At 43.1% G+C, this 20,976-nt stretch overlaps 1 protein-coding gene across 2 annotated transcripts in view; it reads right to left on the bottom strand.

Moving 5' to 3' along the window:
- Window positions 1-20,976, bottom strand: part of LOC143988229 (solute carrier family 12 member 9-like) — a 325,643-nt gene that overhangs the window by 166,398 nt on the left and 138,269 nt on the right. For both annotated transcript variants that reach the window (XR_013276794.1, XM_077487641.1), the window contains exon 7: window positions 9,727-9,884. Coding sequence is in view for 1 of the 2 variants with exons in the window: in XM_077487641.1 (XP_077343767.1) it covers window positions 9,727-9,884 (158 nt within the window). In the remaining variant the exon portion in view is untranslated. The remainder of the gene's footprint in view (window positions 1-9,726; window positions 9,885-20,976) is intronic.

Genomic DNA, 20,976 nt, shown 5'->3' with positions numbered 1-20,976 from the left:
CACAAGGCAGAGCCAAATGTAGAGGTGACAAATGACACAGTAACTCTGCTGGCCTATTAAAGTGGTTGTAAACCTCAGACATGAAAAACGAAAAAGCATATCCCTCTATAGCAGGGGTCTTAAATTAAAATTCAAGGAAGTCCAGTCGCTAAAATTTTCTTTGGGCCGAGGTCCGAATCTCAGGTCTGTGCTATGACTCAGAAAGCTTGTAGTTACTGTATGTCTATCAAAAAATGAGAAATGTACAATTTCCATAGCATTACAATATTTATTATATACATTAACCTACGCTAACCCCACCACCTTAATATGTTATACTTAAACAAAGTAAGCAAAAAAACGTGATAAAGATAATACAAATTGGAATGATAAAAACTTGAAATTTAAGTGAATGCTGCTATCTTCTGACAAAATTAAATACTTAAGACAAATTATATAGAAACAAAGAAGATTGTGCAAACTAATTCACCCAAATATGTGAATAAAGGTGGCACTCATTACTGGATGGCCTCTTACCGAAAAAGATAGACTCCAGATGATAAGGGTCAAACATGCCTGCTAGCAGCCACACACTGCAACAACCCGTCACCTGATCGACTCCAGGGATTAGATCAGCGGCTCTTTCTCAATCAGAAACACCAAACTGAAACGATCACTCCATGCACTCAAATGACTCCAGCACTTTTGCTGTAATGCTTCCACCTGGTCTGCTGAGCAGGGATTGCGGCTCTCTCCAGTGGTGGATACCTGGATGATCACAAGACTTTTCCTTTTGTTCCCTTCACAGGCTCCTCCTTTGTAATGCTTCCACCTGGTCTGCTGGGCAGGGATGGCGGCTCTCTCCAGTGGTGGATACCTGGATGATCAGAAGACTTTTCCTTTTGTTCCCTTCACGGGCTCCTCCTTTGTAATGCTTCCACCTGGTCTGCTGGGCAGGGATGGCGGCTCTCTCCAGTGATGAATACCTGTTCCCTTCACAGGCTCCTCCGGTGGATATTTTTAAGATGATTTGGTTTAAAAAGAGAAAAACTTTATAGTGCAGTAAAATATTGATATTTATCATCTGGGGTCCATCTTTTTCGGTAAGAGGCCATCCATTTGATTGTACTTTCACTGTCCAGAGTTGAAACACATGACCATTGTGCAGAGTGTGCGGGGCGGCATAATCAAATCTCCTTGTTTCTTTATGTTTTGTAATTTTGTTGCATTTTGGACACTCCTTTGATACATTTAAAATAAATATTTGTGTCTAATATATTTGTGTTTTTGGAAGGATTATGCTTTCATCACAGACCAATTTAACCCATAATGCTTTGAATGTTTTTTCACATTAGATATTTATCTTATGTAGTAATGAGTGGCACCTTTATTCTCATATTTGTGTCTTCTTTGTGTCTGTATAACAATATTGTCAAGTAACGACAGTTACGACATTAAACATGTGAACAGTTGGAACGAGGAAAGCTTTACATTTGCTCTTGTCTTTGTATGGAAAACAAACAACTATCTTTAACAGAAACAACATTAATAAGTCTTTAATAAAACATAAAAAGCACATGCATTTTTCCAAGTAAAAAAAAATAGCACCGGCTGACTAAAACAACTAAAGGTGTCAATTTGAAAAAATGCAAATATAGTGCCTTGCGAAAGTATTCGGCCCCCTTGAACTTTTCAACCTTTTGCCACATTTCAGGCTTCAAACATAAAGATATAAAAAATTTATTTTTTGTGAAGAATCACCAACAAGTGGGACACAATTGTGAAGTGGAACGAAATCTATTGGATTTTTGAAACTTTTTTAACTAATAAAAAAAATGAAAAGTGGGGCGTGCAAAATTATTCGGCCCCCTTGCGTTAATACTTTGTAGAGCCACCTTTTGCTGCGATTACAGCTGCAAGTCGCTTGGGGTATGTCTCTATCAGTTTTGCACATCGAGAGACTGAAGTTCTTTCCCATTCTTCCTTGCAAAACAGCTCGAACTCAGTGAGATTGGATGGAGTGCGTTTGTGAACAATAGTTTTCAGCTCTTTCCACAGATTCGATTGGATTCAGGTCTGGACTTTGACTTGGCCATTCTAACACCTGGATACGTTTATTTGTGAACCATTCCTTTGTAGATTTTGCTGTATGTTTGGGATCATTGTTTTGTTGGAAGATAAATCTCCGTCCCAGTTTCAGGTCTTTTGCAGACTCCAACAGGTTTTCATCCAGAATGGTCCTGTATTTAGCTGCATCCATCTTCCCCTCAATTTTAACCATCTTCCCTGTCCCTGCTGAAGAAAAGCAGGCCCAAACCATGATGCTGCCACCACCATGTTTGACAGTGGGGATGGTGTGTTGAGGGTGATGAGCTGTGTTGCTTTTACGCCAAACATATCGTTTTGCATTGTGGGCAAAAAGTTGGATTTTGGTTTCATCTGACCAGAGCACCTTCTTCCACATGTTTGGTGTGTCTCCCAGGTGGCTTGTGGCAAACTTTAGACGAGACTTTTTATGGATATCTTTGAGAAATGGCTTTCTTCTTGCCACTCTTCCATAAAGGCCAGATTTGTGCAGTGTACGACTGATTGTTGTCCTATGGACAGACTCTCCCACCTCAGCTGTAGTTCTCTGCAGTTCATCCAGAGTGATCATGGGCCTCTTGGCTGCATATCTCTGATCAGTCTTCTCCTTGTCTGAGCTGAAAGTTTAGAGGGACGGCCAGGTCTTGGTAGATTTGCAGTGGTCTGATACTCCTTCCATTTCAAAATGATCGCTTGCACAGTGCTCCTTGGGATGTTTAAAGCTTGGGAAATCTTTTTGTATCCAAATCCGGCTTTAAACTTCTCCACAACAGTATTACGGACCTGCCTGGTGTGTTCCTTGGTCTTCATGATGCTCTCTGCGCTTTCAACAGAATCCTGAGACTATCACAGAGCAGGTGCATTTATACAGAGACTTGATTACACACAGGTGGATTCTATTTATCACCATCAGTCATTTAGGACAACATTGGATCATTCAGAGATCGTCGCTGAACTTCTGGAGGGAGTTTACTGCACTGAAAGTAAAGGGGCCGAATAATTTTGCACGCACCACTTTTCCGTTTTTTATTTGCTAAAAAAGTTTAAATTATCCAATAGATTTCGTTCCACTTCACAATTGTGTCCCACTTGTTGGTGATTCTTCACAAAAAATTAAAATTTTATATCTTTATGTTTGAAGCCTGAAATGTGGCAAAAGGTTGAAAAGTTCAAGGGGGTGAATACTTTCGCAAGGCACTGTATCTTCCTTTTTTTTTTTTCAATTTTTTTACCACCCAAAAACATTCCCTATCTAGTAAGAAAAATGGGCTTTCGATTGTCCTGCCAGTAGTTTGAATCTTGGCCTAAATTAAGTTACTGCCATTCTCATGCACATATGTAGGTGCTCATTGGTGAGCTTGGAACGATACTTAGGTTTAATAATGTTCATAGTTGAGAAAGCTGACTCACAGATGTACAGGGATCCAAACATGGCAAGGTGTGTAGTGCTATCTTGATTAGACAAGGGAAATCAGTCTTATGCTGCGTACACACGATCAAACAATCCGGTGGAAAAGTCCGGCAAACTCAAGCCCGCCAGACAATCCGCCCGTGCGTAGCCTCCGGCGGACTTTTTTTACCCAAAAGTACGGCGGACTTAGAAAGTAGTTTTGCACTCCAATCTTACCGCCGGACTCGCATTTCGGCGGACAATCCGGCCGTGTGAGCGCCAGTCCGCCGTACTTTTGAAATGAACAGACTTTTCCCGCCCGGAGAAAAGTCCACTCATTTTGAGCGTGTCTCCAGGTAGCCAGGGCCAGCGAAGGAGGCGTCGCTGGCCTCGCCACCTGGTATGGACTTAAAGGGGAATCCCTACACCGAAAAAAAAATCGGCGTGGGGGTCCCCCCCTAGGTCCACATCAGACCCTTATCCGAGCACGCTACCCGGCCGGCCAGGAAAGGGGGTGGGGACGAGCGAGCACCCCCCCCCCTCCTGAGCCATACCAGGCCGCGTGCCCTCAACACGGGGGTTACCTTGGGGAAGGGGGGGCGCACGGCCCCCCACCCCAAAGCACCTTGTCCCCATGTTGATGAGGACAAGGGCCTCTTCCCGACAACGCCGGCCGTTGGTTGTCGGGTCTGCGGGCGGGGGGCTTATCGGAATTCGGGAGCCCCCTTTAATAAGGGGGCCCCCGGATACTGGCCCCCACCCTATGTGAATGAGTATGGGGTACAATGTACCCCTACCCATTCACCTGTGAAAAAAAAAACACAACACACAAGGGTTAAAATAGTTTATTGCACAGCTCCGGGGGTCTTCTGTCTTCGGGGGTCTTCTCGCCGGACTCCTCCGCTATCTTCTGCTAGCTCTTTTGCTAGCGGAGGAGCCCGGCTTTCTTCTTCGCTGCCGCCGCCCTCTTCTTCCGACTTCGGGGGTCTTGTCCCCCTCTTCGGTTCTTCTTGCCAGGCCACCGCGCCGCCTTCTAGCTCTTTTACAGGCGGTCTTCTGTCGCCGTCTTCTGTTCTTCTCTTCAGATGTTGCCTCGTCGCATCCTCCGCTCACAATGGCAGGGACGCTGCGCGCGGCGACTTATATAGGGACATCACTGGATGATGTCCCCGCCTATTATGATGTCACAGTGCCAGAGGATGCTGGGTCGCACGACTGCACAATTATCAGTTAAAGCAAAAAGTGGTCTGGTCTTAAGCCAGCAAAATGGTCCGGTCTGAAAGTGGTTAATGAAAAAAGGATTGTGGGTGAACAGGAGGATCTGCTGTTCAAGACTGAAGCTGTCAAAGCTTTTGCTGAAGTTTCCAATCAGTTTATTTATGAAGTCAACAAAAGCAGAAACATCTCTCTTTCCTTGAATCTGTTCTTTCACCTTTGTAAAAATGCAAGCACTCTCCTTGAGGATCTTCCCTGAACAGATCCAAGGAATTGTTCTTGCCCTAGAGCTTTAAATTGAGTTCATTAAGGTGGGATGTTATGTCCAATAGGAAAGCAATATTATCCTCTGTGCTCTCATCTTGTAAAAATCGTGAAAATCGTTTTGCTTTCTGACTTTTGATTTGCACCAAGAAAGCTTCTGTTTGAATGGACCAAAAGTATTCTCATACATTGGCTTTACTGAGCCATCTAACATTGTTGTGAAGTAAAAGGTAATTTGCATTTGCCTTAACCTCTTTAAGAAACTCTCTTAGTAAACAATGTTGATGGGATGAGGATACCCTGAGGAAGTTGATGAGTTTCATTATTGTGTCCATGATTTCTGCAAACTTGTCCGATAGAATGGCACACAGGACAGTATGGTGCATGATGCAGTGATAAGAAATAAGGTCAGGGATATCCTCCATGGCAGGGGCACCATCTGTGGTAACTGAGACCACTTTTTTTTGATCTATCTTCCGCTTTCTCAGAATCTCTTAAATGGCCTCATATATGTCTTGTCCTCTTGTGTGTGTTTTAAGTGGTGTTATGCCGCCTTCACACGAGCGCAATGTCTGACAGAAAAAGTCAGACGGAAGCTTTTCATTGTATATTCCGATCGTGTGTGGGCCTCGAAAATTCTGACGGACCTACAAATAGAACATGTTTTAAATATTTCAGAGGAAACCAATTCCTATCGAGAAAATCCCTCGTCTGTATGCTGTTCCGACGGACCATAAACGACGCATGCTCTGAAGCAAGTACGAGACGGAGGCTATTGGCTACTGGCTATTGAACTTCCCTTTTCTAGTCCCGTCACCGCATTCTTGATGATGGACTTTTGTGGGATCGTGTGTACACAGCATTACACCTAACAGGTCCTCACTGGATTCTTTTGTTTCTTCGCGAAAAAAAAAAAATATCTTACATACACCAAAAGCTGGGCATTATCAGTTACCGTATATACTCGAGTATAGGCCGACCCGAATATAAGCCGAGGCCCCCAATTTACCCCCCAAAAAACTGGCAAACTTATTGACTCGTGTATAAGCCGAGGGTGAGACATGCCTGTCCATCCCTGTGTGTGTGTCCGTCCATCCCTGTGTGTCCGTCCATCCCTGTGTGTCCGTCCATCCCTGTGTGTCCGTCCATCCATCCCTGTGTGTGTGTGTGTCCATCCATCCATCCATCCCTGTGTGTGTGTGTGTCCATCCATCCATCCATCCCTGTGTGTGTGTGTGTCCATCCATCCATCCATCCCTGTGTGTGTGTGTCTCCATCCATCCATCCATCCCTGTGTGTGTGTGTCTCCATCCATCCATCCCTGTGTGTGTGTGTCTCCATCCATCCATCCATCCCTGTGTGTGTGTGTCCGTGTGTGTGTGTGTGTGTGTGTGTGTGTGTGTGTGTGTGTGTGTCCAGCCTACCTGTGTCCCGAGCCTCCGTCCCGTGCCTTGCCTCCTTGCCTCCGTGCCGTGCCTTGCCTCCGTCCCGTGCCGTGCCTTGCCTCCGTCCCGTGTCGTGCCTTGCCTCCGTCCCGTCCCGTCCCGTGCCGTGCCTTGCCTTGCCTTGCCTCCGTCCCGTGCCTTGCCAGGATCGCCGCTCTTCGTCGGCGCCTCGGCGGCCATTCTAAAATTCAAAAGCCGCGCCTCCGCCTTCGCCTGTGATAGGCGGAACACTGAATTTCCCAGCAGCCTGTGTTCCGCCTATCACGGACATCGTCTCATCCTCGTCCGTAGTACGAGGATGAGACGATGTCCGTGATAGGCGGAACACAGGCTGCTGGGAAATTCAGTGTTCCGCCTATCACAGGCGAAGGCGGAGGCGGAGGCGCGGCGTTTGAAGGGTAGAATGTCCGCTGTCTGTCTGCTCGACACGCTGATCGAGCAGGCAGACAGCGATGACTCGAGTATAAGCCGAGGGGGGCACTTTCAGCCTCAAAAAAGAGGCTGAAAATCTCGGCTTATACTCGAGTATATACGGTATATCTGTTGATTCATCAATGGCTAAACAATTGCATAACGTATTCTGAATAGCTGCATCAAGTTGTCCCAATACATCCTCTATTAATATTTCAGTCTTTTTTGTTGCTGTTGTTGCCGTTGATGCTGACAGTGGGATTTGGCTTATTTTTTTCACACAGCTCATCTTTTTGTTTTTCCCTCAAGTAAAGTTTTAGCAAAGGCACTCAAGCACTCATTTACAAATGTACCATCGGTAAATGGTCTTTTTTGTTGCCCCAAAATCCACACTAACATTAATTTGCATGCTGCTGGGCTGTAAACTAATGTGAGAGGACCATGTGCCCGTCGGAGGGCCCCTTAACATAAAATGTGCCCATTAGAGTGTCCCTTAACAAAATAAGCTTGCATGCTGATAGGCACATTTTATGTTAAGGGGCACTCTGATGGGCACAACAAAATATTCCCATCTGCATGCCCCTAAACATAAAATGTGCTCACCAGTTTTGCGCTTAAAATAAATATGGCTGTCACAGTGCCCCTTAACATCACATATGCTCATCAGAGTGCCCCTTAACATAAAATGTGCCCATCAGAATGCTACTTATTTTATGTTATGGGTCATGCCGATGGGCATATTTTATGTTTAGGGGCATGATGATGGGATTATTTTATGTTAAGGGGCACTCTGATGGGCATAACAAAATGTTCACATCCGTGTGCCCCTTAACATAAAATGTGCCCATCAGTGTTACTATTAAAATAACATATGTCCATCAGAGTGCCCCTTAACATAAAATATGCCCATCAGAGTGCCCCTTAACATAAAATATGCCCATCAGAGTGCCCCTTAACATATAATAAGTAGCATGCTGATGGGCACATTTTATGTTAAGGGGCACTCTGATGGGCACAACAAAATATGCCCCTTAACAAATTATGCTCATCACTGTGCAGCTTAGTAAAAATGTGCCTCACATACCTTAAGCTCAGGAGTAGCCGCAGTGAGGCAGAAGCTGCAACATATACCTTCGCAAGTGAGAGTCAGGAGCCAGGAGCATGGAGCCACTAGCTGCAGGGGGGTGGGGCAGAGCACGGATGTGACGTCATGCCAGACCAGGAGCTCTTGTGACAGAAGACCAGGAGTGAGAGCCGCTGTCAGGAGGCAGGGCACACACACACAGGGTTACTGGATGCTAGGAAACCCGCAGTCCCAGCAAACAGTGACTGCTACTACACTGGCAGCCTGGTGGTCCAGGCAAGAGCGTCGCTCAGTCCATGCCTGAAACACGGGTTACCATTTAATGACTGCTGCTCTATAGTATGTACTTGTCTCAATCCAGAGCACTAAGTGTAATTTCTGCCTGCTGCCTCATTCCTCTGCTATCAACATAAATCACTTCTGACAAGTTTTCCTGACACCAGGAGAAAAAAAGGTGACAGGGGAGGGACCTCCAGCTGATTGACAGTTTCAGCTCTGTTCTTGTGTGCTTTGTAAAGGAGGGTGTGTCTCTTCCCTCCAATAAGCTCTCAGAATTCTCCTCACTGAGCTCTGCAGAGTATAACGTCAGCTCTCCACCACCTTTTTTCTGACCGTTGAGACAAGCTTTATAAATTCTGGACTTTGATGTAGAAAAGATAAGAGGGCAGATAAACAGGTACAACTTATGTAGGAGGAATTGTTTCATTACTATGTATCACTTGAGGCCAGTCACTTCACTGGGTATATGTAAAGAATTACAACTACCTAAAGGAAGTATTGATCAGGAAGTGTACACTTGACCATACTGCGTGTGTACAGCTCATCTGACAAATAGGTCAGGTATACCAAACCTGGGGTACAGGAAAAAAAGCAACTGAGTGTAGGAAACACAAAAGAAAAACAGTCAGGAACGAGCAATCAGAGTAGCAAGACCTGTACCTTCAGCTGCAATATTTCTGTTTTAACAGGTGCATTTTAAAGAAATTCCTTTCCAATATATACTTCCTAAGCAGAAACGGTGGTGTTGTAAACTAACAATATACACAGTCAAGGGTAGAAGCATAATACTAAAATACACACCACCAGATAAAGTTTGAAGCTGACCATACACGGATCGAAATTTGGCTGGTTCAGCCAAATATTGATCCAAGTATGAGCTAGCTGGTTGTACACAAGTCGATCTATCAATCGACTTATGTACAACCAGCTTGTTGGGTTTTTCTTGAATGATTAGTGCCGCCGGCAATATCCGACAACATTGATCATTGAATACAATAGATCAGCAGAAATGATTCCCCATCCACATTAAAGTGGAAGTAAACCCATCGATTTAAACAGTTAAATAAAAAAGGCATACCCGGAATGCTAACTGCACATTGGCTGTGCTCTCAGCCAAACTATCAAACCATCCAATGGCTGGTGTCATAATGAATCACATGTGCAGCACCATAGCAGTTGAAGATTAAATAGAGGCAAAGATGGCAGCTTCCTTGGCTGAAAACGATAGGGGAGTTTACTTCCACTTTAAATGAGTGGATGGGCGAATTGGTTCCTTTTTTTTCCTTCAACCTCCTGTTTGAGCGAAAAAAAATTAATCATGTATGGACAGCCTAACTATCAATCTGCCTGTATTTTTTTTTGCTGTATAAACTGTATAGTACATATGGTACATTACAAAATAAAAATATATACTGTTTTCATGGTTTATAATTTCCTTTGTATTACCCTGATCACCTGAGTAAATATAAAGCATTATAAAGTTATTCGCTCTTAGAAAATAACCATTTCTTTATCTGTCTCTGTAATTTTGGCAATTTTCTGTCAGGTACCCGCAGTACACAAAATGTTCTTACCAAACAGCTTGTCTTTTGCCAATGCGTAGAGGATGCGGGAAGCTCCAATAAGGTTGCTCATGGAAGCCGAGAGAGCAGAGCAGTAGATTCCAATGGTGACAAGAGGCGGGCAGATGTTAATGTCCCTTAAGAAGCTATAATTGTTCTGTAACAGAGTCCTGGAAGGAGAATGATAAGAGATCAACATTGGTACTATTGGTCAATTTAAAATGTAATTAGAAAATGGACATGCTTTAAATCATTAAGTAAAAATACCTGTCCCAGAAGCCGCTGATGGAGGCAGACATTCACTGACTTGCATACAGGTTACATGGTTGTTACTAGATCACATTTGTGAGTTATTGTGCAATAAAATGCATGTGCTTTAGTTGTGCTGGGCCCAGGACAACACTGCTCAATTTAATTTACTATACATTTGACTGTTTCCTTTTTGTCATCTTAATAGTTTTAAAATATAAATATTTGAAATGTAAAAAAGTGCATTTACAATATGGTGCACTGTGTATATACAATGGCATGTCATTCAAATTGAAAAGCACTGTAAGCCTTATCATTGTAATGCTCAGCAAGATTTTTTCCATCCATTACCAAAGCGTATGTGCGAAATCTGAGCATGTCCTCAGTGCTAGTATGTAGCCTGTCCATCAGATTACAACCGTTTCCAGCAAAGGCTTCTGAGCAGAGCAACAGTTTATTTTTGTTATATTTAATGAAAATGAAATACACCTATATTTCCTGTAAAAATAAAAGGAAAACAAGATGGTCAATGCAGTAGAAAAGAGTATTTCAAGATACCGTAGTTCTTTTTTCTACCTCATTGGCTACTTAAAGTAATTGTGAATGATTACCTTGTAAAACATCCCATTCAATTAAAACGTAAACAAAAAGGCAAACAAACAATTTGTGTATAGATATAAAAAAAAAAAAACATAAATATCGTTTCCCCCCCTTTTTATAAGTGATCACATTCCCTCTGTTCTCAGCTGCATATGAGCAGGAGGGGAAGAGAAGCAACATTACACTGAGCTTCCCAGTGAATGGCTGTGCAAGGTGGTGTGTCAGGACAAGTCTGATCATTGGAGGAGAGCAGCCTGAGTTCCCAGCACAGTTTGAAAACTGACCATGGTGTGTTCTTCTGCTTAGTGTGGTCGGTTTTTAATAGGAAAGGAAAGAGACTGGAAGGAACAACAGGGATTTCATACAAAGGAAGCAATACAAAGAGAACAAGATACTTTTTCATATGAGTAGATGGTACAGCAGCCACATATCAGGAATATGAAATGCTGGGGTAACAAACACTTTAACCACCTCGCGCCCGCCCTATAGGCGAATGACGGCCGTAGAGCAGGCGCGTTCGTCCGGGTGGTCGTCTCTGGACGTCCTGATGTTTACTTCCGCAATGCGCGCGCATCGCGGAAGTTCTGTGTTCGCCGTGTCCCCCGGGGACAGGCAAACACAGATCGCTGTAAACGGCCAATCACAGCGGCCGTTTACAGCGTGATCGGCGTGTCCAATGAGAGATGATCTCATATGTAAACATATGAGATCATCTCTTAGCGCCGCTCTCCCTCCTCGCACAGACAGTGTGAGAGGGGAGAGATGAATGGCTGCAGCGGCAGCCGTTCTGCCTCTAGTAAAAAAAAAAAAAAAAAAAGTAAAAAAATAAAATAAAAAGTGCCATCCTCCCCCCAGCAGTGCCATCCTCCCCCCAGCAGTGCCATCCTCCCCCAGCAGTGCCATCCGCCCCAGTGCCATCTGCCCCAGTGCCATCCGCCCCAGTGCCATCCACCCCAGTGCTACCTGCCCCCAGTGCCATCCACCCCAGTGCTACCTGCCCCCAGTGCCATCCACCCCAGTGCTACCTGCCCCCAGTGCCATCCACCCCAGTGCCACCTGTTGTCAGTGCCACCTGTCGTCAGTGCCATCTGTCATCAGTGCCACGTATAAGTGCCATCTGTCATCAGTGCCACGTGTCATCAGTGCCACATAGTGCCATCTGTCATCAGTGCCACGTATTAGTGCCATCTGTCATCAGTGCCACGTATCAGTGCCATTTGTCATCAGTGCCACCTGTCAGTGTCACGTGTCATCAATGCCACTTATCAGTGCCATCTGTCATCAGTGTCACGCGTCATCGGTGCCATGTATTAGTGCCATCTGTCATCGGTGGCACGTATTAGTGCCACGTATTAGTGCCATCTGTCATCAGTGCCACGTATTAGTGCCACGTGTCTTCAGTGCCATGTATTAGTGCCACGTGTCATCAGTGCCACGTATAAGTGCCACGTGTCATCAGTGCCACATATTAGTGCCATCTGTCATCAGTGCCACATATTAGTGCCATCTGTCATCAGTGCCACCTGTCATCAGTGCCACGTATAAGTGTCATCATTGCCACGTATCAGTGCCATCTGTCATCAGTGTCACGTGTCATTGTCCTGGTGCTTCAAAAGTGTAATAAATAGTCAAAAGTTAGATGTGTAATTTATGTTCCTAGAACACATGATGGCGCTACCTGCATGTTGGGCCTCTCTATGTGGCCAGGCTGTGAAAAAGTCCCACACATGTGGTATTGTAATACTCAGGAGGAGTAGCAGAATTTTTTGGGGGTGTCATTTGTGGTATACACATGCCACGTGAGAGAAATAACCTATTACAATGACAATTTTGTGGAGAAAAAAAAATGAAAAATCTTAATTTTGCAAAGAATTGTGGGAAAAAAATTACAACATCAAAAAGCTCACCATGCCTCTTACTAAATACCTTGGAATGTCTACTTTCCAAAAAGGGGTAATTTGGGGGGTATTTGTACTTTCCTGACTTGTTCGGGTCACAAGAAGCGAGATAGGCCACCAGTACATCAGATGTGATCAATTTTGTGCGATTCGCACCACACCATGTAGACTCTCTAACTTTCACAAAGACCAAATAATATCCACTAATTTGGGTTATTTTTACCAAAGATATGTAGCAGTATAAATTGTGGCCAAAATTTATGAAGAAAAATTAATAATTTGCATAATTCTGTCACAGAAACAAAGAAATATGCGTTTTTTTTCCAAATTTTCGGTCTTTTTTCATTTATAGCGCAAAAAATAAAAACCCCAGAGGTGATCAAATACCACCAAAAGAAAGCTCTATTTGTGGGAAAAAAAGGACAAAAAATTCATTTGGGTACAGTGTTGCATGACTGAGTAATTGTCATTCAAATTGTGAGAGCACCGAAAGCTGAAAATTGGTCTGGGCAGGAAGGATGTTTAAGTGCCCAGTAAGCAAGTGGTTAATGTCAAACTCAAGGAAAACAGCTATATACATAGATTACATGTATATTTGAGAGCAGTTTTACATGCCAAAAGATTTGTATATCTGCCCATCCAGTCTTGAGATTTACACATCTTTCACATAGCACACCCCTGTCTGGCAGGGAAGAGGATCTGAACTTTGTGCTGCAGTTTTACTTTTACTGACAACCCTATGATTGGCAATTACATGAAAAACAGCAGACTGATCTGTCCCGCTTATGCAATTGAACCCGATTAGCTCCATGTGACACATAGTGGAGGAAAGCAAAAAAAATCCCAAGAAATTCTTCAAGTATATAAACAGTAACAAAGGGAGGACAGACCATATTGACTGCGTAAACAATGAGGAAGGAAAAATGGTTACAAAGGATGGGGAGATGGCGAAGGTATTACATTTATTCTTCTCCTCAGTCTTCACAAAGGAATCGGGGGGCTTCAGTAACCAAAACTGCAGTGTTTATCCTCATGGCACATCACAGAAAGCATCCTCATTGCTAACAGAGGGCAGAATTAGAAACAGACTTGGAAAACTTAACATTAATAAGTCACCGGGGCCAGGTGGCTTGCAACCAAAGGTCCTAAGGGAACTCCATCAAGAAATTGTCAGACCGTTGTTCCTAATTTTTACTGACAGTCTATTGACTGCAATGGTACCAGCTGATTGGATAAAAGCCAATGTAGCACCAATATTCAAAAAATGGCCAAAATACATCCCTGTGAATTACAGACCAGTAAGCCTAACATCAATAGTGTGCAAGCTCTTAGGGGGATGATAAGGGATTATAAACAAGATTTTAGTAAAGAGAACGGTACCATTAGCAGTAATCATCGTGGATTCATGAAGAATTGTTCTTGCCAAACCAATCTATTAGCCTTCTATAAGGAGGGGAGTTGCCATCTAGATAAAGAAAGGCCCACAGACGTGGTGTATCTGGATTTTGCAAAAGCATTTGACATAGCTTCCCATAAACATTTACTGTACAAAGTAAGGTCGGTTGGCATGGACCATAGTGTGAGTACATGGATTGAAAACAGGCTACAAGGGCTAGTTCAGAGGGTGGTGATAAATGGGGAGTACTCGGAATGGTCAGGGGTGGAAAATGGGGTCCCCCAGGGTTCTGTGCTGGGACTAATCCTATTTAATTCGTCTATAAACGACCTGGAGGATGAGGTAAACCGTTCAATATCTGTATTTACAGATGATACTAAGCTAAGCAGGGCAATAACTTATCTGCAAGATGTGGACACCTTGCAAAAAGATCTGAACAAATTATTGGGGTGGGCAACTACATGGCAAATGAGGTTTAATGTGGAAAAATGTAAAATAATGCATTTGGGTGTCAAAAATATGAATGCAATCTACTAACTGGGAGGGGGGGGGGCCTCTGGGGGAATCAAGGATGGAAAGGGACCTGGGGGTCCTAGTAGATGATAGGCTCAGCAATGGCATGCAATGCCAAGCTGCTGCTAACAAAGCAAACAGAATATTGGCATGCATTGAAAAGGGGATTAACTCCAGTGATAAAGTGATAATTCTCCCGCTCTACAAGACTTTGGTCTGGCCTCACCTGGAGTATGCTGTCCAGGTCTGGGCACCAGTCCTCAGGAAGGATGTACTGGAAATGGAGCGAGTACAGAGAAGGGCAACAAAGCTAATAAAAGGGTCTGGAGGATATTAGTTATGACGAAAGGTTTTGAGCACTAAACTTATTCTCTCTGGAGAAGAAACACTTGAGAGAGGAAATTATTTTAATTTACAAATACTAAACTGGTGAATAGGGATAAAACTTTTCCGCAGAAGAGAGTTTAATAAGACACGTGGCGACTCATTAAAATTAGAAGAAAAGAGGTTTAACTTTAAACTGCGTAGAGGGTTCTTTACTGTAAGAGCGGCAAGGATGTGGAATTCCCTTCCACAGGCGGTGGTTTCAGCGTAGAGTATCTATTGTTTCAAAAAACTATTAGATAAGCACCAAAACGACCATAACATACAGGGATAATACAATGCATTACTGACATATAATCACACACACAGGTTGGACTTGATGGACTTGTGTCTTTTTTCAACCTCACCTACTATGTAACTATGTGCTGTTTCTCCCTTCCCCTCTTTGAGCTCTGCCAGCACCAAGTGGAATTCAAGTATTTACCCTTTTTGCATTATGAAAATGATTCAGTTAGCTACTATATTTTACAGAGTAGCAATGATTTATGTCAGTGTTCTCCAAACTGTGGCTTGGGGGCTGGATGCAGCACTTTGCGTGCCTTTATCTGGCCCTTGGGGCATTATTTTCATCCAATGTTAGCAACAGTGGAGCATAGCTCCTGCCACCGATACTGACAATGGGGCTCTATTCCTCTAATTAACACCAATGATGGTGCACTATTCCATTCATTGACACCACTGATGGGGCACTATTCCATCCATTGACACCACTGATGGGGCACTATTCCTCCCACTGACACCACTGATGGGGTACTATTCCTCCCACTGACACCACTGAAGGGGCACTATTCCTCCAGTTGATACCAACAATGGTGCGCTATTCCATCCATTCACATCACTAATGGGGCACTATTACTCCCTTTAATACCAATCATGTGGATTGTTTACTCCCACTGACGCCAGGACATTGTGTTACTCCCACTGGCCACAGTGCAGCTCCCTAAAATTTGGAGGACAGTAAACTGGCCCTTTGTTTAGAAAGTTTTGAGACCCCCAAGTTATGTGAACCAAAGAAAATTGTATGCGAGCCGCTCAGTCTTTGAAGGGGTGCTAGTGCTCAGTCTGCTATGCATCCTGGCTGGGGAAGTGGCTTATCCCAGCTCTGGATGTCAGTATGTAGTAAGGATATAAAAAAAAAAAAAAAACACAAGAATAAAAATGTTAAAAATACAAAATCTGTCTTAGTTTTAGACTTTCATATTTCGGAATCTTTTTAGTTTATTTTTATTCTTGTGTTTTCATATCCGTACTCTAGTTGTTTTTATTTGAAAATGTAATATATATTTTTATTTATTCTAACAGGCTTTAGTTTGCACTCTAGGCTATACTATGCCTTTTGCAAAATTTTTTGATAATTCCTGCAGAAAGTTTGCCGTATTCAGCGGCAGCTAAAAGCCACTTCTGGATGCAGCAATACTCTATTCTATACCTGCAAAAAAACTAGCCAATTAGCTGCATATAATTGACATGGTACCAGAACTCCGCAGACACGTCGACCCTGGACACACATTGTCTGCGTCCAGGGTCAGTTGGAGTCTCTATTCGCTTGCAACAGTTTAGATGAGCAGTTACATGTGAGCAATGGCATTGCCCATTGATTTGTACATGTAGGGTGCAGACAGCGCTTAGTACCAGTGATGCCAATCTACTGATTCTTGACAGAAGCCACCCCTGTGCAGCCTTGTGAATATAGCCTTAGTGTGAAACTCTAGCCAAAACATTTTGTTTTGGTATTTTCTACATTATGTCTCTACTCTATTTTGTATAGTATATATCTACTGCAATAAAATGTTGCGATTTTTTTTAAACGTCCACTTTTAATATAAATTATTTATATTTGACCCTTTATTTTAATTGACTGAGGCTCAATCTTGGTGACCTCTCACTCCTGATTCTCAGAGCCAAGAGTAAAGTTGAGGCGAAGTACATAAAGCATAATGCTTGCTAAATAGCTCACTGGGATGTGAGCTCACTCTAAATCCAGTAACAAAAAATTTAGATAAACTTGAACATGTTGATGCGACTTCAAAAGTAATTTTTATTCTTTTTAAATATGCAGCTTTCAGTAAAATAGCATTCGCTGATCCTGCCAGGTCCTTGTTAAAGCAGAGCTCCACCCAAAAGTGTAAGCTCTGCTTGTTCGCACCCTCCACTGCCACATTTGGCAATTTTTGGGGAGGGGGGGCGGATACCTGTCAAAACAAGATTGCCGCACAGCGATCGCTGCGATCTACGAAACTTCCAGCCCCTCCTAGAAGACAGCGGGACCATTCAGCATGCACAGTATGAAACAGGCGAGTGAAGATGCCGGCACCTGCACCCAAAGACAATTGATGAATCAGCTAGGGGTGCCGACATCGTGGGATCCCTGGACAGGTAAGCATCCTTATATTAAAAGTCTGCAGCTACAGTATTTGTTCAACAATTTATTTGGTATATCCAATTAAAAAAAATGTTTTAGGGAGGTGTCAATCCCCTCTGGTCCCTTGCCTTAAACAGGGGTATTTTGGTTCAGAGCCAGATACCATTCAATGAAAACAGATGTTGTTCAATAGATCTTTATCAGTGAGTGCTACCACTCCTCCTTGTTAAACAATCAAATGGAGGAGTAGGCATATATTATGGAAATCCCCATTAACCTCTACACTACACTATACATATACGAAAGGTATATCATAAAGCATGCATGAGGCACAACAGTACAACATTCCTAATCTGTCCTTCCTATTCAGTCTGCCCATCACCACCACCTGATTCTGCCGAGTCAGCCTACTGCCATTTATCCGGATAGTGCTAAGGCCTATCACTTCCATTACCACATGGCAATGGCAGTCCTTGAAAGGGCAAAACACTTAAAGCTGCAAACAAGGTACACACACGCATCTTCTATGATTACAACTAATATACGATCTGAAAAAGGCTTTTATTTGATCAGAGCTTGAGTGAAAACACAGTATTAGCCATTCGACTGTCTGTCTCTGGCAGGTAAAAGGTTAAAGGCAGAAAAATGAACTCATAAGAGAAATATAAATATGAATGACACACATGGGCTCCTGCATGTTGCTGAATTATTACTGTGCATTAAGATATTAGGATGTGACAGCTATAATTGTAACACATTTCAGTCCCTTTCTTGTTAATCAAAAGTGCAGAAATAAATGTTATTTATGAGTGCACTTTCCAGCACTGGAAATTGGTGGGGGGGCGAAGACCCCCTCCCCCAATCTCCTCCGCCGCCTACTCATGTCACAATAAGAATCACATTACCCCCACCGTTGGAAGTCAGGAAAATAATGGCAGAGACCACTGACAGCTGAGTATGTGACACCAGAACTTCTCAAAATGATCCATGCATACAGATCCCACATAATGTCCTCCAATAACCTGACATGCACACCATTATTCACCGTCAGTGAAATATACCTGAGAGTTAGGAACGGAGGTGAGGAGGGGCACATGGTCATTTTATGCCACAGGGAGCTGGCACCTGATCATTTTATACTGCGGGAGGCTGGTCGCTGATCATTTAACTACCAATTATCCCCATTCCCAGTGCATGATCGCATAATTCCTTCACCAAATACACTTACTGTAAAAATGACATTTGTATTTTTTTTAATAGTACAATATTTTTCTCATGGAGCTGGCTAACATCAGTAATCTTATGAATTGATGCCATGAGCTGTGGCGGGCAGCCATCTGGCTGAAGAGGTGCCCTAGTAACACAGAGGTACTAGTCAGAGGAGGAGATACATGATGACAATATGACAGGGTTAGCCAGCTGGCTGTGAACTTGGTCAGTAACACCGGCCAAACTGCAAGTGCAACATCATTACTGGAATCCCAAGTGTCATTTATTCCAATTAGATTTGATAAACATGGGTTGGACTAAGCCAGCTGTTGCTAAATGAAATAACAAACATCATTTCCTCTTAGGAAACCTTTCAGGGATGTACACATATCCCTCTGACAGGTTTGGCTCCCTCTTACTTAAGGCTGGATTCACACCTAGGCATTTTTAGTGCTTTTTTGCATTTTGCAGATTTGCACTACAGAACGTGTTCCATAGGAAACCATGTTAAATGGACTGTAGTGCAAATCTGAAAAATGCAAAAAGCACTAAAACTGCATAGGTGTGAATCAGGCCTTAAAAGGGCATCAATGCAACTCCATCAGCTCGTTAGGTATACTAACTAAAATAAAAATTGCTGTTCAGTTTGGCAGAAAAATGGACCCTAGTTCAGCGCTTATACAATGCAATAGCTCAGGAAGCAAGACCTGGTTGAGCCAAGGCACTTCTTGTGATCTTACCGTAACTCATTCAAGTATGGCGATGAATTGTAGCGGACCCAGGGCTGGATTCCTGCCTAAGCTGTGGGATAGTTGAATGGTCTGCCAGGGGGTAGCACACACATAAGGAAAGGAACTAGACCCACACCCTGCCTGCCCTACCATCTGGGCAACTTCTTACTGATGCTTTTTTGGGCATTTATGTTTCCACTCGTAGTTTATCCACTATAGCAGGGTCCTGTTGTGTATGAGGATGTTGTGTGGTATCATCCCTTACATTTGTACAAAATGGGGAGGGCATCGAACTTGGGACTTTAACTATACCTCCAAGTGTGTGACATAAACGCAACAAGTACAATTCTAAAATATTAACACATATCCATTAAAACAAATTAAAATTAAATGTACAAATTAACCATCCAAAAAGTCTGCTGTATATGTGGCCTTGAGATCAACCTGTGAAGGTCAACACATTTTGCAGGGAACCCCACTTCATCAGGACCTGAGATCTCAACATAAATGAGCTGTAACAATACACATAATAACAGCTTAGGTGTATTGTTTTCTTTTGTAATTGACAATATTTAAAAATAATAAAAAGGAAGTAGTACCAAACAGCTTTGAAGAGGGCATGGTGATCTACATATAACAGGATTAACACAAAATCCACAGGTATAGTTAATCAAAGTGCAGCTCTATAAAACAGGAAGACAAAGCGCTGGAGCAATCACAGTACGGGCTTCTCTGTCAGACATACCATCAGCAGATTCTGTGAATTATAATTGCGTGGCCCGTTTTTCCAGAGAGGAGAGAGAAATAAAAAAATAAAAATAAGAGGGTAAGGGAAGAGAAAGGAAAAGGTATAAGTCAGTCCCAAACATTAGAGTGCATCTTTCCTGGGGTTTGAGTGTTACCAGTATACAGGATGGAGGGGGGAGGGGAAGGGGTCTTATGAAATCATGAGGGGTCCATTCGTTGGTGCCATGGAGCCCACGTTGCTGTATGTTGGTCCACCTGGTACTCTAGTCTATCCGGCATAGACTCCATAACTTCTACGTCCTTGATTCTGGTATAAAGATCAGATAATGATGGGGGGGTTCGTTGTTTCCAGTTGAGGGTTACTAAACATCTAGCTGCCGTTAATATTTGTGTGGCCAACTTTTTGGCCAATCTGGATAGTTTGTGGGGGGGGGGGCAGTAAAAAACTTAGGGAAGAAAGAGATATCTACCTCAAACAGAAAGTGGAGAAATCCCTGGAACAAACGCCAATAGGGCTGGAGGGATGGGCAACTCCAGTAAATGTGGTATAGCGTGCCCCGGTCCTGGAGAAATCTCCAGCAGCGATCCGGGGGAGATGGATATATAGCAAGTTTTTTTCTCCCTTTATAAAATCCTTTTCTTGGAGTCTATTAAAGACATAGCTCCCTCCCCTCGTATGCTATACATTTCTCTTTGGACTGCTTGCTACAACTGAGCAGATGTGAGGTAAGAGGAGTTATCGCCTGAAGAAGCCGTTTTTCAGTCTTTTATGGTCCTAGTGTTTTCACTTCTCTTGTAGGTGACAGTATAACCTTAGGTTGCTTATTATTATTATTATTAAGCTGTGCCCCTCAATGGGCTCCAAGATTTCTAGAAGTCCCCAAATGACATGAAAGCTGACACACGTCTTACACAGTTGGGATTCAGGATATTGTTGATTTGATATTGACATTTAATGTCTTATTATATTATGGATAATGGTGCACATTAACAGATAGAAGGCAATATAGTTTCAGGTTGTAACATGCATTTTTAGGCACCATACAACCTAGTAAACGTTGCCAGTGTACTAAACGCTGAAAATCCTCTCAAATTTACCTTTAATTCAATCTGTATGAGAATCCATTGGAGCTAGACTTATCCAGCTTTCTAAACTACTCATTAATATTCCAT

The sequence above is a fragment of the Lithobates pipiens genome, unplaced genomic scaffold (assembly GCF_037356315.1).
Source record: "Lithobates pipiens isolate NorthernLeopardFrog02 unplaced genomic scaffold, aLitPip1_a1.2 Scaffold_18, whole genome shotgun sequence".
Lineage (NCBI taxonomy): Eukaryota > Metazoa > Chordata > Amphibia > Anura > Ranidae > Lithobates > Lithobates pipiens.
The sequence above is the reverse complement of the archived record's forward strand: the minus strand, read 5'-3'. Positions and strand labels throughout refer to the sequence as shown.